This window comes from Nematolebias whitei, chromosome 6 (assembly GCF_014905685.2).
Source record: "Nematolebias whitei isolate Nwh7 chromosome 6, NemWhi1, whole genome shotgun sequence".
NCBI lineage: Eukaryota > Metazoa > Chordata > Actinopteri > Cyprinodontiformes > Rivulidae > Nematolebias > Nematolebias whitei.
In genome coordinates, this window is record NC_056503.1 from 52,453,145 (window position 1) to 52,468,859 (window position 15,715).

Here is a 15,715-nt window from a genome sequence, read left to right on the forward strand (position 1 = left end):
ATTTTTTTTTTTTTTTTTTTTTTTTTTTTTTTTGAATGTCCAGAGGACCACATTAAACTTTTTTAGATCCTCCTGGAATGTTTTGAAAAAAACAAAAATGATTTGTCTCCTCACCCCTCCCTTCTCCAAGGCCGTGGACATATGACGAAACCTCAACCGAGCTAAGGATAAATATCACCTCTTATCTGAACAATGGCTGGGGGGGGGGGGGGGGGGGGAGGGGCTCTGGACTATGCTACGACTTTCCCGTAAAAATTCAATGTCTTCACCGGCCTATATGTAAATGTATAACATCTATTTATGTTGCTTTGCTGTGGTAGGTTTTTTTTTATGCCTCAAATCGTGCCCTGCCCAAGACACAACGTGAGAGATCTTTTTCTTATACCGTCTCTCCTCATGTTTTCTTCCTTCTTCTCATCTAAGCAAATTATTATTCTGAATAAGAATAAGAGGGCCACACTTTTTTTTATAGTAGCAGCTTTGTGTACATCGCCCGGATGACTGTACAGTACGTACATGTTCCCGTTGTATCAGGGTGCTGTCAGGATTTGGTGGTCAGGGACGAACCCAGTGTGCAGACAGGACTCAACTCGGCAGATTACAAAACTAAATACTTTAATGATGAATAAAATTACAAAGAAACACGCTGACGAGGCAGCAAAACTTACATGAACTAGAAGACTCAGGGGGAAACTCAAAAAGGACTCAGGAAGCTCAGAGAAGACTCAGGAGACGCAGGAGAACACTGAAGACCCAACGAGTACGACGCGACAAGGAACAAGACTGAACAGACGGCTTATATACAGAGACAAGACGAGACGTGATTACAAACAGCTGTGACGAGACAAGGGTGGCACCAATTAAACTGAAGAGGAAACACTAGGGAAACACAGACACAAACAGAGCCAGCAAATGGTACCATCCTTACAGGTGCAATGATAATAAAGCTTATTCTGAATCTGATTCTTAAATTCACCCTCCATAATCTTTCCCACTTCCTGGTCCACAGTTTCTATGACCTCTATTCTTTTTTCTATTTCGTTCTCTTCAGTCATTGACTCTTCAATGTATTCCCTCCATCTTCCCATCATGGTCTCCTCATTTATTAGAACATTATCATTCCTATCTTTAACAAGCCTAACCTGCTACAAATCATTTCCTGCCTGATCCCTCTGTCTTGACAATCTGTACAAGTCCTTTTCACCTTCTTTAGTGTCCAGCCTCCCATACAACATGGCAACATGATGGCTCAGTGGTTAGCCCTGTTTCTTCACAGCAAGAAGGTCCTGGGTTCAATCCCCAGTTGGACCTGGGGTCTTTCTGTATGGAGTTTGCATGTTCTTCTTGTGTTTGTGTGGATTATCTCCAGGTACTCCAGTTTCCTCCCACAGTTCTAAAACATGTTTGTTAGGCTGCCTTCAGGCCCAGGCCTCCCTTGCAAAAGAGATCTGGGACCTCATTGGGATTTACCTAGTTAAATAAAGGTTAATAAATAAACAACTCATCATACACCTTCTGCTTTGCCTTAGCTACTTCCCTCGTTGCTCTACGTCCCATCTCCTTATATTTCTGTCTCTTCTCTTCAGTCCTCTCACTGTCATATTTCTTCTTGGCTAATCTCTTTCTTTGAACAGCTTCCTGCACTTCATTATTCCACCACCAGGTTTCCTTATCATCCATTCTCTGTCCAGGTGACGCACCAAGTACCTTCCTACCTGTCTCTCTAATTACTGTTGCTGTAATAGTCCAGTAAGCTCTTTCTTACCACCCAGAGCCTTTAACAGCTCCTCTCTGAATTTATCACAACATTCTTCCTTCTTCATCTTCCACCATTTGGTCTTCTTCTCTGATTTTACTCTTTTTCTCTTCTTCACAACAACAGTCATTCTACACACAACCATCCGATGCTGTCTGTCCACGCTCTCCCCTGCCACAACCTTACAGTCTCCAATCTCCCTCAGGTTTCCTCTTCTACACAGAATGTGGTCGGCCTGCACACTCCTTCCTCCACTTTTCACGATTCAAGATTCTTTATTATTAAAATGTAAAAGCAAAACAGTAATAAGATCTAAGATATAGACTAAGAAAAACATTAACTAAAAACACATTAAGCTCTAGTAGCATATAGGTCTTATAGGTCACTATGTTCCTCCCTATTTTGTGTTGACTACAGCTATTTCAATTCTCTTGTTAAAGTCCACCACCATCTGCGTTTCTTTCCTTCACACCAAACCTACCCATCACTTCCACATCCCCTCCGTTTCCTTCACCAACATGTCCATTCAGGTCTGCTCACATCAGCACTCTCTCCTGCCTGGGAATACTCTCTATCACTTCATCCAGATCTTTCCAACATGTATCTTTCTCCTCCACATCACATCCAAACTGTGGAGCATAACCACTGACAACATTTAGCATCAGACCTTCTACTTCTACCTTCAGGCATATCAACCTATCTGACACTCTTTTCACCTCTACTGCATTCTTTGCCAACTCCTCCTTCAGGACCACCCCTACTCCATTTCTCTTTCTATCCACATCATGGTAAGACGGTTTGAACTCTGCTCCAATGCTGCAGGCCTTGCTGCCCTTCCTCTTGGTCTCTTGGACACATAAAACATCTACCTTCCTTCTCAGCATCATGTCAGCCATCTCTCTACCTTTGCCTGTCATTGTCCCCACATTTAGAGTTGCAATCCTCAGTCCTACATTCTTGACGTTCCTCTTCTCCCTCTCGCTCCTGACACGTTTCCCTCCTTGTGGTCTTCGATTAACAGTAGCACAATTTGTTGTGAAGCTGTGAACCAGATAATTTGAAAAATAGGCAACGTGCCACCTTCCATTTTAGTGTGTGTGTGGTTGCATTGAGGCGAAAGAAAGGGCCCTATCAGGGATTGGGTGCTATGTCAAAATCCAAGATGGTCCCCACATATGTTAATTGGCCATCCCTATAATATGAGGAAACTTCACTACTCTAATCACTTTTTTTCTAGTCAGTTCTTCTCAGGTGTAGGTGTGTCTCCGTTGGTGAGGAGTACAGAGTGACTCCTCAATGTAATTTCTCATAGATTCTCTCTCGGGTCCAGATAAATTGTAAAGTCTGCTCAAGGGTAATGGTGCGCCTGGTAGGAGGTCAGTGGCACAGTCATAGCAATGGTGAGGGGTAGAGACTGTGCTTTTTGTTTACTGAAAACTTGTGCTAGATCATGATACACGAAGGAGATCTTGGATAAGTTTATGTCTTCATTGATTACAACCTCTTTAGTGAACGTGGGAGTAGCAGACTTTAAACAGTTCTTCAAACAATGTGTAATCCACTTGTCTACTCTCTTATTTACCCAATTTATAGTAGGATTATGTTCCTTTAGCCATGGGAAACAAATAATTAACTGTGTGGTAGGGGGATCAAAAACAAAAACTCACTTTGCTCATGGTGATTTCCAGAGATGATCAGATGCACCTTATGCATCCTGACCTGGACTGAAGTGAAGCTCTCTCCGGTGAGACCTGTAACTGTCAGGGGCTGTGGGAGAGTCTGTGTGGGAATGTTCAATTTGTCCACCAGGTCTTAGCTGATTAAATTTTGCTCAGCCCTCAAGTCATCGAGGGCAAGCACAGAAAGTCTTTCTAAGTCACCATGAATGGTAGTGTTTAATAATAGGTGGGATACAGAAGAAATTGTTGAGTTTCCCACCGGTATCTCCTGCCTTACTGGTGGGTTGTCATTTCTCCAAAGTGGGCAATGGGCAATTGAGTGCCCCTTCTGTCCACAATAAATGCAGGCTTTGCTTACTATCCTTCTCTGCCTCTACTCTGGTGTGAGGCAGGTACGACCAATCTGCATAAGCTCAACTTCGGCTTCTGTGACGAGAGGAGAAACAGTGTGGAAAAATGGGTGTTGGGCAGAAGCTGGAAGTGTGGGGTACCTGGGACTTGTAGTTTCTTTCTCTCCTCCTCTCATGAAAATGATTGTTGATCCTGGTGGCAATACTGATCAGTTCATCCAAACTTTGTGGCTCTTCTCTGGTGGCCAACTGATCCTTAATGTGATCAGATAAGGAATTTAAAAGGTACCTCGAAGTGCATTTTTGTCCCATTCGGTCCGGGCAGCAGTGATGCGGTACTCAAGGGCATGTTTAGCCACAGAGTTTCTCCCTTGCCTGAGATTGAGGAGGTGCTTCACTGCTTTCGCCTGCTGAAGAGGACGATCAAACACAAGCTTGAACTCTTGTAAAAACATGGAGAAGTTTATAGAATTGAAGGAGTGATAATCTATAAATGCTTGAGCCCAACGTTGAGCCTCCCCGTTTAATTGGCTGATAATATATGAAATCTTAGCTGCGTCGGAATAATATATTTTAGGTGCACGGTTAAAGGCCAACTCTCACTTGAGTAGAAAACCCCCACATAGATCGGAATTTCCACAAAATATCTTGGCAGGTCTTAAACTCTGTTCGAACATCACGGAGGGCGCAGGAGAAGCTGCAGGTCTTGACATTGAAGGCTCGGGAGGGCAAACTGTGGCAGGAGGGGTTAATAGAGACAGCTTTTGGTTAACAGAAAACAACATGTTTCCTAATTCTTGTAAGTGAAACTGATGGGTGTTTTGTTGTGTGAGAATCTTCTCGAGGGTGGTTTCATGTTTATCAATGCGCTTCATCTGCGACGTGAGCATGTGTTGAAGCTGTTCACCTTCGGTCAAGATCTGGGTTTTGTTTGGCTGCTACATTCTGTAAGGTTTCTAGCAACCCCCAGATAAATACTGACCAAAAGCAAACAGATTTCAAGACCAGGGAAAGTTAAACAGTGTTTATTTACAAAAGTGAAACGATGATATTGGTGAGGTGACTTTCCAGGGAGAGGCTGGAACCCTGGAGAGCAAGGAGCAAACTTAAAGCAGGCAATGAGAAATCTCAAGGGCAGTATTATGTCCAGAGGAGTAGTTCTTACTGTAAGAAAGGGAGGTCAGTCAGTGAATGTCCAAAAGGTTTCAAAGCGATCCAGTGCAAGTGAGCAGGTGGTGGAAGGCAAGAAACAGTTGCGATGAGCCCAGGAATGATCAAGAGTAATTACCATGAGATCCAGGATGCAGGTGGAACACAGAAGTCAGAGCAAAGGCAGATAATGCAGCAGCATAGAATGAAGTCCTCAGCTGGTATTTATACTTCTGCTGCTCATTAGTCCTCAATGGATCTCAGGTGTGTTTCTGTTGGCGCCCTCTGGTGGAGAAGAGCTGTGGATAAAAGGCTGGAAATCCCACACAAACAACAATTGATGGAGATATAAGTCCAGCTATAGGAAGGACGTGGAACACCTGGAGAGCTGGTGCAGGAAGGATAACCTTCACATCAGTATGAAGAAGACAAAGGAGATGGTCATGGACTTCAGAAGGAACAAACACACCTACCCCTAACATAGGAGGATCTGCAGTGGAAGTGATCTCCAGCTAAAAGTACTTGGGTCTGCACCTGAACAACAACCTCAGCTGGAGCAACAACACCACCAGCCTGATGAAGAAAGCTCATCAGAGACTCTACTTCCTCTGGCGGCTGAGACGAGCTGGTCTGGAAAGTTCAGTCCTCACCTCCTTCTACAGGTGTGCAGTGGAGAGCATCCTGTGCTCCAGCATCAACGTGTGGCATGGAGGCTGCACAGCTGCAGAAAGAAAAGCTTTGCAGAGAGTGGTGAAGGCTGCACAGAAGATGTTGGAGTCAGCCTCCCCACCATCACAGACATCTACACCTCCAGATGCAGGAAGAGGGCCACCTGCATCATGAAGGACCCCACTCACCCAGCACACACACTTTTTGCCCCGCTCCCCTCAGAAAGGAGGTTTAGGAGCATTAAGTGTAGAACCACTAGATTGAGGAACAGCTTCTATCCTGAGGCTGTTAGAATCATGAATCTCTAACCAGGAGAATCACTGTGAAAAAAATCACATGTTGCTGCTGATCTGTGTAATGTTGCTGCTGATCTGTTTCATGTTGCTGCTGATCTGTTTCATGTTGCTGTGTTCATTTGTGCTTATCTGCTCACACAGACTCATGTTCGTGCTGCTTTTGTTTGGCATATTTATGCTACTAGTGCTTAGTGTATTTTTAGTTAATGTTTTTCTTAGTTCATATCTTAGATGTTATTACTGTTTTTCTTTTACATTTTATTGTTGGATGTAACTGGGACCCTGTGTACACAATTTCATTTCACCACATGTACCACATGTGGTGCGAATGACAAATAAAGAAACTCTGACTCTGACAAAACTGACTAAAAAGTTTTTTTTTGTCACTTGCATGGCAAGGTGTAATTGAGTGTTGTGAAAGCTGCATGATGCCAAGTCTTTGTCTGTGATGAGTCTATTGCCAATCATAAAACTGTAAAAAGCCCCCCTAAATTCACTGTTGGAGGTTATTAAAATGTTCATTGGTTAAAGTCAATATTCTTATTTTTAAACATGCAGTTGAGTGTCATCATTGCTTAGCACAATGACATGTTGTGTTACAAATAAAACTAAATAAAAATTAAACAAAATTAAAGTAAAGTGCACTCATGTGCACTTTGTGATGGTGATAAATTGTGTCACAGTAATATCTTAGCCTTAGGACTGAGTTTAAAAACAGGAAGATGCAGATTTGGACAAGTTGAACGAGGAATCTGTCTCTAAAATAGTTGTTCAATTGTTTACTTATGTAGGTAAACATAGATGTTTAACAACCCGTTAAAACACACCAGAATGCAGGAAATGGTATCTTCAAATTTTTCTGGCGAAGGATGCCCAAACCTCCCACTAGTAGACTTTAGAAACATTGTTTAGAATGTTGCAAGAATGTATGAAGGGTTTAAAACACCTTTATAGATATTAAATATATATATATATATATATATATATATATATATATATATATATATAATTACTAAAATAAACTACTACTTACTACTTCATGGTTTTTCACTTATTGCGGGGCTTCACAGTATGGATCCCCCATGATAAACGAGGGACTACTGTCATGTGAATGCTTCATAAACATTCAGACGACTGTTTACATGTAATCTTTTTATTCTAAAACTGCAAGATTTGACATAGTGGAACAGTAGTTTTCTTTTCTGAGGTTAGGTTAGTTTAGAAAGTGTCAAGGTTCTGGTCTATGACAAGACATGGGGTATTGTTGCTTTACATTTCGTTTGATTGAATATAAACAGAACAAGAGTTTAAGTAGAATGTTTTTTCAGATCACTCAGCTGAAAATAGAAAACAATCCATTTGCCAAAGGGTTTCGAGGCAGCGAAGAAAGAGATCTGCATGTTTCCAGACTCAACAGGTATGTTTACACAAAGAGATAAAAGAGGTTGATCTCTTAGGGCAGCTGTGGCTGAGTGGTTAGAGCAGTCGTCCTCCAATGTGAGATCTGGGGGTTCGATTCCACCAGCAGTCACATGTTGAAGTGTCCCTGGGAAAGACACTGAACCCCCCATTGCCTCTGATGTGTGTCCCATACGTGTATGAATGTGATAATCTCTGATTATTCTTTGTACAGATGTAGTAGAGAACTGTATGAATGGGTAAATGAGGGCACAGATTGTTGCAAAGAGCTTTGAGTATCTAAAAAAAGTTAAATCCGGTCCTCTGGACATTCAAAACACACACAAAAAAAACTGTAGAAACAATTCGTCTTTCATCCGAAAGACTTCCTGAGTCTGAGGTGCTGTATTCAGCTCAGTCTTATAAATAGTACCTTCTCAGAGTGGATCAACCAGTTTGCTGCTGACAACCAAAACCAACTGCTCACATGGTCAAGAAGGACCATCAGCCTAACAATGGATCATTAGCACACTGATGGCTGTTTACTATTCACAGGGGGCTGAGTGATACTAGAAAAACCAGCATTGTAAGAGGGGGACAGTTCAACCCGGAGGCCTCCACCCCTGTTTAATGATGGACGATTTCTTTTCACAAAGATGGCCTCCTTTACTCCTCACTCAAACCATTGTTCCTCTCTGTCCAGGATGTGCACATCTTCATCCCTGAAAGAGTGACCGCTGGCCTGGAGATGAGTGTAGACCTCAGAGTCCTGGCCTGATGATGTTGATCTTCTGTGCTGGGCCATCCTTTTGGCCAGTGGCTGTTTGGTTTCGCCGATGTAAGATTGATCACCCTCCTGACATTGAACAGCATACACAATATTACTCTGTTTGTGCCGGGGGACTGGATCTTTGGGATGAACCAGTCTTTAATGTATTTTGGGGTTTAAAATCCACTGGGACGTTGTGTTTAAAAAATAAAAGTCTCAGTTTCTCTGATACTCCCTCAACATACAAAATGACCACTGGCCTGGGTTCCTCCTTTTCACCTGATGGCTGACTGGAGTCCTGTTTGGGATTCTTCTCTGCTTTGAGGAAGGCCCAGTTAGGATATCCACATTGCTCTAGAGCCTGTCTTGTGTGGGATTTCTCCTTCTGCCTGGCTCCCGAGCTAGTGGGGACGCTGTCTGCTCTGTGGTACAGAGTCCTGATGACTCCTAACTTGTGCTCCAAAGGGTGATGGGAGTCAAACTGCAAATACTGGTCTGTGTGAGTGGGTTTGCGGTACACCTCAGTTTGCAAATATTCTCTATCAGAGACTGAGACCTCACAGTCCAAGAAAGCCAGCCTGCCATTTTTTTACATCCTCTTGTGTGAACTTTATATACAGTATTTATCCACAGAGTTGATGTGATCAGTAAAATGTTGGACTTGGTGGTGTCCCTGAAAAGGACGTCAAGGCTCTCTTTTCTACTTCCTCCATGTACAAGTTGGCAACAATAGGAGAAACTGGAGACCCCATAGCACACCCATGTTTCTGCCTATAATATTGCTCCCCATATGTGAAGTAGGTTGACTGCAGGCACAGTTTCAAGAGTTGACACAGTTGTTCTGTAGAAAGTGTGGTCCTGCTGCTCAGAGTGGTGTCTGATTTTAATCTTAAACTGACCACCTCTACTGCATCATCCACAGGAATGCACGTAAAGAGTGATGTGACATCAAAAGAGACCATTGTTTCATCAGTCTCCATGATGACATCCCTAACCTTATCCACAAAGTCCATGGTGTTCTGTATGTGGTGTTCTGAGCTGCCAACTAAAGGGATGAGTACAGACGCCAGATATTTGGAAACATTGAAAGTGACAGAGTTAATCATGCTAACAATTGGTCTTAAAGGTACACCTTGTTTGTGGATTTTAGGTAAACCATACAGACTAGGTGTGGCCTCCCCTGGGTACAGTCTGTGGTACAGAATATGGTCAATAGCTTTGTCCCTCTCCAAAATTTTCAGACAATCTATTAACTTTTTCTTGTAACCACTTCCTGGATCTCTTTTCAGAGGTTCATAAGTGTTTAAGTCACTAAGGAGTGTCATAACTTTCTCATGATTGTCTTTCTGGTTCAAAATCACTGTGCACCTTCCTTTGTCTGCTGGGAGAATGATGATGTTTTTGTCCTTGCTAAGAGTGGTGAGTGCATCCCTCTCCTCTCTACTGATGTTGGAAGGTGGTGGTTTGGCATTGCTGAGGCAGGATGAAACTTTGATTCTGAGTTGTTCTGCCTCACACTCTTTAATTTTGTTGTTGCGGATGGCTGATTCTGTGGCTGTGATCATCTCCACTAGAGGAATTATACTTGGTGCAACCGCAAAGTTCAGTCCCCTGGCAAAAATCTGTCTACGGTTGGGTGAGCTGTCTGTCAGATAAATTTTTCACCCACTTTTCTGTTTCCCTGGCATGTAACTGTCTACCGGAGTGTTGTCTTCCACTGAAAGTGTTGGTATTGGAATTGTGATGGTGTTGAAGAGTTATCAGTAAGTTAAACTTGTTCTGTTGTCGAGTCTTGGACTTGACATGCTGTGCTAAGTGTGCCTGATCTGTACAGCCCATCACTTGCTGAAGTGTGGCATGATCAAGGCACATTGTTTAATGTGCTCTTCTGTGGCTTTTAAGACCTCAGTAGTAAAATTGATCTGTCTCACCCATTCATTCAGCAGCTCGGTCTGTGCCTTCTGAAGGATCTTGCTTGCCCTGTGCCCACTGATGGAAGATTTGAGTTCCAGGCTCTTGGGAACGATGCCACTTTGTCTGCATCGGAGACCCAGTGGCTTTTAAAACCCAAAATACATTACGGCAGAGACTGGTTCATCCCAAAGATCAAGTCCCCTGGCACAAACGGAGTAATATTGTGTATGCTGTTCAGTGTCAGGTGGGCTGTGATCAGTCTTACATTGGGGAAACCAAACAGCCACTGGCCAAAAGGATGGCCCAGCACAGAAGATCAACATCATCAGGCCAGGACTCTGAGGTCTACACTCATCTCCAGGCCAGAGATCACTCGTTCAGGGATGAATATGTTCACATGCTTGATACAGAGGAACGATGTTTTGAGAGAGGAGTAAAAGAGGCCATCTTTATAAAAAAGAAACCGTCCATCATTAAACAGGGGTGGAGGCCTCCGTGTTCAATTGTCCCCCTCTTACAATGCTGTGATTGCTAGTATCACTCAGCCTCCTGTGAATAGTAAACAGCCATCAGTGTGCTAATGATCCATTGTTAGGCTGATGGTCCTCCTTGATCACGTGAGCAGCTGGTTTTGGCTGTCAGCAGCAAACTGGTTGAGCTGTTATAAGAAGGTGATATTTATAAGATTGAGTTGAATACAGCACCCCAGACTGAAGAAATCTTTCAGATGAAAGATGAAATGTTCCTACAATTTTTGGTTTGGTTTTTTGAACATCCAGAGGACCGGACTTAACTTTTTTAGATTTTTCTACCTGGATTATTGGGTATGCATCAGGAGCTTAGAGTATCTTCATAGGATAGAAAGGTGCTATAATAAGTACAGTCCATTTAAAGCGTTTAGCATCCATTAAGACAGTTCTGTTTTGTTGCTGAAACTTATTTACAGGAGAGAATATCCAGTCATATCAAAGGACATGGATGAAAGGACCATCTCATCTCATGGCAACCTTTCAGGAAAACTTCAAGGAGTTTTAGCCGGGCACACTCCAGTCCTGTCTTCATATCAGCATGAGCCTGGTCTCCCTTTGTCTACTTCAGAATCCAGTGATGCTCTCTCAAGTCGTTTCCCTCAAAGCAAAGATCCAAGCCTTACATATCACTGCATCAAACACAGAGGTTCATTTTCACATCTCTTTCGCAGAAGTACAGAACGGTTTGAAAAAAATAAGATGTGTAAAATGTAAAACAAACAAACAAAATTTTTTTTTTAAGATAATCTAATAATCTGCATATCCCATGAACTGGGGACATGCACTCATCTCACAGACCTCTGTTTTATTCACTTTGGGAAATAGCAAACCTGTAAAATGATTCAACAAAAAATTTATAATTTTATTTTATTTATTTTTTTGGAGGGGGATAATTTGAAAATTTTATTTATTTATTTATTTATTTTGCAATAACCCAACAAAATGCTATGAATAAGAAGCTGCTGTAAGAGCAACTAATTAGTTAATTGGCAACAGATGAGTAGAATATTCTAGCTGTTTTTTGCTACTTTTTTTGCCATCTAATTTTCCATCCATTATCTTTACCCGCTTATTCCATTTTGGGTCACGGGGGTCGCTGGTGCCCATGTCCAACAATCACTGTGCGAGGGGCGGGGGACACCCTGGACGGGTCTCCAGTCCATCACAGGGACACATAGAGACAAACGAGACAAACAACCATTCACTCTCTCACTCACACCTAGGGACAATTTAGAGTTACCAATCAGTCTAACATGCATGTTTTTGGTCTGTGGGAGGAAACCGGAGCACCCGGAGAAAACCCACGCATGCACCGAGAGAACATGCAAACTCCACCCAGAAAGGCCCCTGGACCGGGGTTTGAACCAAGGACCTGCTCGCTGAGAGGCAGCAGCTCTACCAGTTGCACCACCGTGCTGCCCGCCATCTAATTTTAATTTGTAAAAAAAAAATCTGTATGCCTTCATACATCTCCTCCTACATGTCTCTGTGGGAGTGCAGCTACAGCGTGCGCTCTCAGGACATTATTACCTGCAGTCTAAAAAAGTTAAATCTGGTCCTCTGGACATTCAAAAAAAGAAAACAAAGCAAAACAACAACAAAAAATTGTAGAAACATTTCGTCTCTCATCCAAGAGACTTCCTCAGTCTGAGGAGCTGTTTTCAGCTCAGTCTCTTAAATAGCACCTTCTCAGAGTGGATCAACCAGTTTGCTGCTGACAACCAAAACCAGCTGATCACATGCTCAAGAAGGACCATCAGCCTAACAATGGATCATTAGCACCTGATGGCTGTTTACTGTTCACAGAGGGCTGAGTGATACTAGCAATCACAGCATTGTAAGAGGGGGACAGTTGAACCTGGAGGCTCCGCCCCTGTTTAATGATGGACGGTTTCTTTTCACAAAGATGGCCTCCTTTACTCCTCTCTCAAACCATCGTTCCTCTCTGTCCAGGATGTGAACATCTTCATCCTTGAAAGAGTGACCGCTGGCCTGGAGATGAGTGAAGACCGCAGAGTCCTGGCCTGATGTTGTTGATCTTCTGTGCTGGGCCATCCTTTTGGCCAGTGGCTGTTTAGTTTCCCCGATGTAAGACTGATCACCCTCCTGACACTGAACAGCATACAAAATATTACTCTGTTTGTGCCGGGGGACTGGATCTTTGGGATGAACCAGTCTTTGCCGTAATGTATTTTGGGGTTTAAAAGCCACTGGGACGTTATGTTTAGAAAATAAACGTCTCAGTTTCTCTGATACTCCCTCAACATATGGAATGACCACTGGTCTGGGTCTGGGTTCCTCCTTTTCACCTGATGGCTGACTGGAGTCCTGTTTGGGTTTCTTCTTTCAGGAAGGCCCAGTTAGGATATCCTCATTGCTCTAGAGCAGGGGTGGGCAATTATTTTTTCCATGGGGCCACATGAGAAACAACAAATATTGTGGAGGGCTGGCACAAATGACTTTTTCATTCAACCTTTATTTAGACAGGTAAATCCCATTGAGCCTCGAGGACTCATTTACAAGAGAGTCCTGATTTCAAGTTAACTCAATACTGCATAATAATAGTATTTCATTATTAAAAGCAGTACATAGCACTGTTTTAACAAGCTGGTAAGAGTATTCGTTATGATTAAGCAATGAAAAAGCGAGGTTTCCTTACAAAAAATGTCATTTATTCAATTAAAATTTCCCAGTACAATGGTAATTGTACAGTGATCATTTTCAGTCACATTCACCCCAAAACTCATTTTGAGTTTTATATACTGCTGGAAAAAGTTCTTAGCTTTCTAAATATATCACAATATTGTCTTTGTACTCCAAATATTATGAAACATCATATAATAGTGATCGTCACTGAACTGTGATTTCGAGTCCCGGTTCTTTACGTGCCTACATTTGTAGTCTAAACATCTCATTTGGTGTTTTTCAGTTCTTTTTTTCTTGTTTAGTGAGAGAAGTCTAGTCTCTGTTGGGCTTTAACGGAAATGTTAAAGTCAGGTTGAAGGTCTGAGGTGGAGATGTGAAGCAAAGCTGACATCATCAGTGAGAGAGGATCTATATCTGGATTTGGTTAACTTCATTTGTTTACATATGTATTTTGTAATTCCCTTTACGGGGGCCGGTCAGAGTCAACCAAAGGGCCGCATGTGGCCCTGGGGCCATACAATGCCCAGGTCTGCTCTAGAGCCTGTCTTGTGTGGGATTTCTCCTTCTGCCTGGCTCCTGAGCTAGTGGGGACGCTGTCTGCTCTGTGATACAGAGTCCTGATGACTCCTAACTTGTGCTCCAAAGGGTGATGGGAGTCAAACTGCAAATACTGGTCTGTGTGGGTGGGTTTGTGGTACACCTCAGTTTGCAAATGTCCTCTATCAGAGACTGAGACCTCACAGTACAAGAAAGCCAACCTGCCATTTTTTACATCTTCTCATGTGAACTTGATGTATTTATCCACAGAGTTGATGTGGTCAGTAAAATGTTGGACTTCCTGAGATTTAATTTTAACTCAGGTGTCGTCAACATACCTGAACCAATGACTTGGTGGTGTCCCTGAAAAGGATGTCAAGGCTCTCTTTTCTACTTCCTCCATTTAGTTTTCTACATTTGTCTTGGAATCTAGCTGTTTTTTTGTTACCTTTTCCTTTTAGCAATCCTATTTGTTAAAAAAAAAAAAAAACTGTAGTATGCATTTCTTATAACTGTTTATTGTTGTTGCTGTCGTCCATTGTTGTCATCTTTCTTTGTTGAAATCAGGTCTCTCTTGTAAATTAGTCCTCGAGGCTCAATTGGATTTACCTGTATAAATAAAGGTTGATTTATTTACAGATTGGCAACAATAGGAGAAACTGGAGACCCCATAGCACACCCATGTTTCTGCCTATAATATTGCTCCCCATATGTGAAGTAGGTTGACTGCAGGCACAGTTTCAAGAGTTGACACAGTTGTTCTGTGGAAAGTGTGGTCCTGCTGCTCAGAGTGGTGTCTGATTTTAATTTTAAACTGACCACCTCTACTGCATCATCAACAGGAATGCACGTAAAGAGTGATGTGACATCAAAAGAGACCATTGTTTCATCAGTCTCCATGATGACATCCCTCACCTTGTCCACAAAGTCCATGGTGTTCTGAGCTGCCAACTAAAGGGATGAGTACAGACACCAGATATTTGGAAACATTGTAAGTGACAGAGTTAATCATGCTAACAATAGGTCTTAAAGGTACACCTTGTTTGTGGATTTTAGGTAAACCATACAGACTAGGTGTGGCCTCCCCTGGGTACAGTCTGTGGTTCAGAAAACGGTCAATAGCCTTGTCCTGCTCCAAAATGTTCAGACAATCTATTAACTTCTTCTTGTAACCACTTCTTGGATCTCTTTTCAGAGGTTCATAAGTGTTTAAGTCACTAAGGAGTGTCATAACTTTCTCATGATAGTCTTTCTGGTTCAAAATCACTGTGCACCTTCCTTTGTCTGCTGGGAGAATGATGAAGTTTTTGTCCTTGCTAAGAGTGGTGAGTGCATCCTTCTCCTATCTACTGATGTTGGAAGGTGGTGGTTTGGCATTGCTGAGGCAGGATGAAACTTTGATTCTGAGTTGTTCTGCTTCAGCCTCTTTCATTTTGTTGTTGCGGATGGCTGATTCTGTGGCTGTGATCATCTCCACTAGAGGAATTCTACTTGGTGCAACCACAAATTTCAGTCCCCTGGCAAGAATCTCTGTCTCTGGCTGGGTGAGCTGTCTGTCAGATAAATTTTTCACCCACTTTTCTGTCTCCCTGGCATGTAATTGTCTACTGGAGTGTTGCCTTACACTGAATGTGTTGTTATTGAAATTGTGATGGTGTTGAAGAGTTATCTGTAAGTTAAAGTTGTTTTGTTGTTGAGTCCTAGACTTGACATGCTGTGCTAAGCGTGCCTGATCTGTACAGTCCAACACTTGTTGAAGTTGATCTAGGTACGTTGTTAGTTTTTGTTTAATGTGCTCTTCTTTGGCCTTCAAGGCCTCAATAGTAAAATTGGTCTGGCTCACCCGTTCATTCAGCAGCTGGGTCTGTGCCTTCTGAAGGATCTTGCTTGCCCGGTGCCCGCTGACCGAAGATTTTAGTTCCAGGCTCTTGGGAATGTCGACATCTGAGGTGGAATCGCAAGTGGTTCCTGTAATCTGCCCTCTTCCTTGCTGTTTTCTCCAACTCTCTAACTAGTTTGAGG

The 15,715-nt window shown here is 42.6% G+C and overlaps 1 protein-coding gene across 1 annotated transcript in view; it reads left to right on the plus strand.

The window, feature by feature from the left end:
- tbx4 (T-box transcription factor 4) overlaps positions 1-15,715 on the plus strand; it is a 74,364-nt gene that overhangs the window by 55,335 nt on the left and 3,314 nt on the right. The window contains exons 6-7 of the mRNA XM_037678415.1: positions 7,228-7,316; positions 10,927-11,156. Of these exons, the coding sequence (XP_037534343.1) occupies positions 7,228-7,316; positions 10,927-11,156 (319 nt within the window). The remainder of the gene's footprint in view (positions 1-7,227; positions 7,317-10,926; positions 11,157-15,715) is intronic.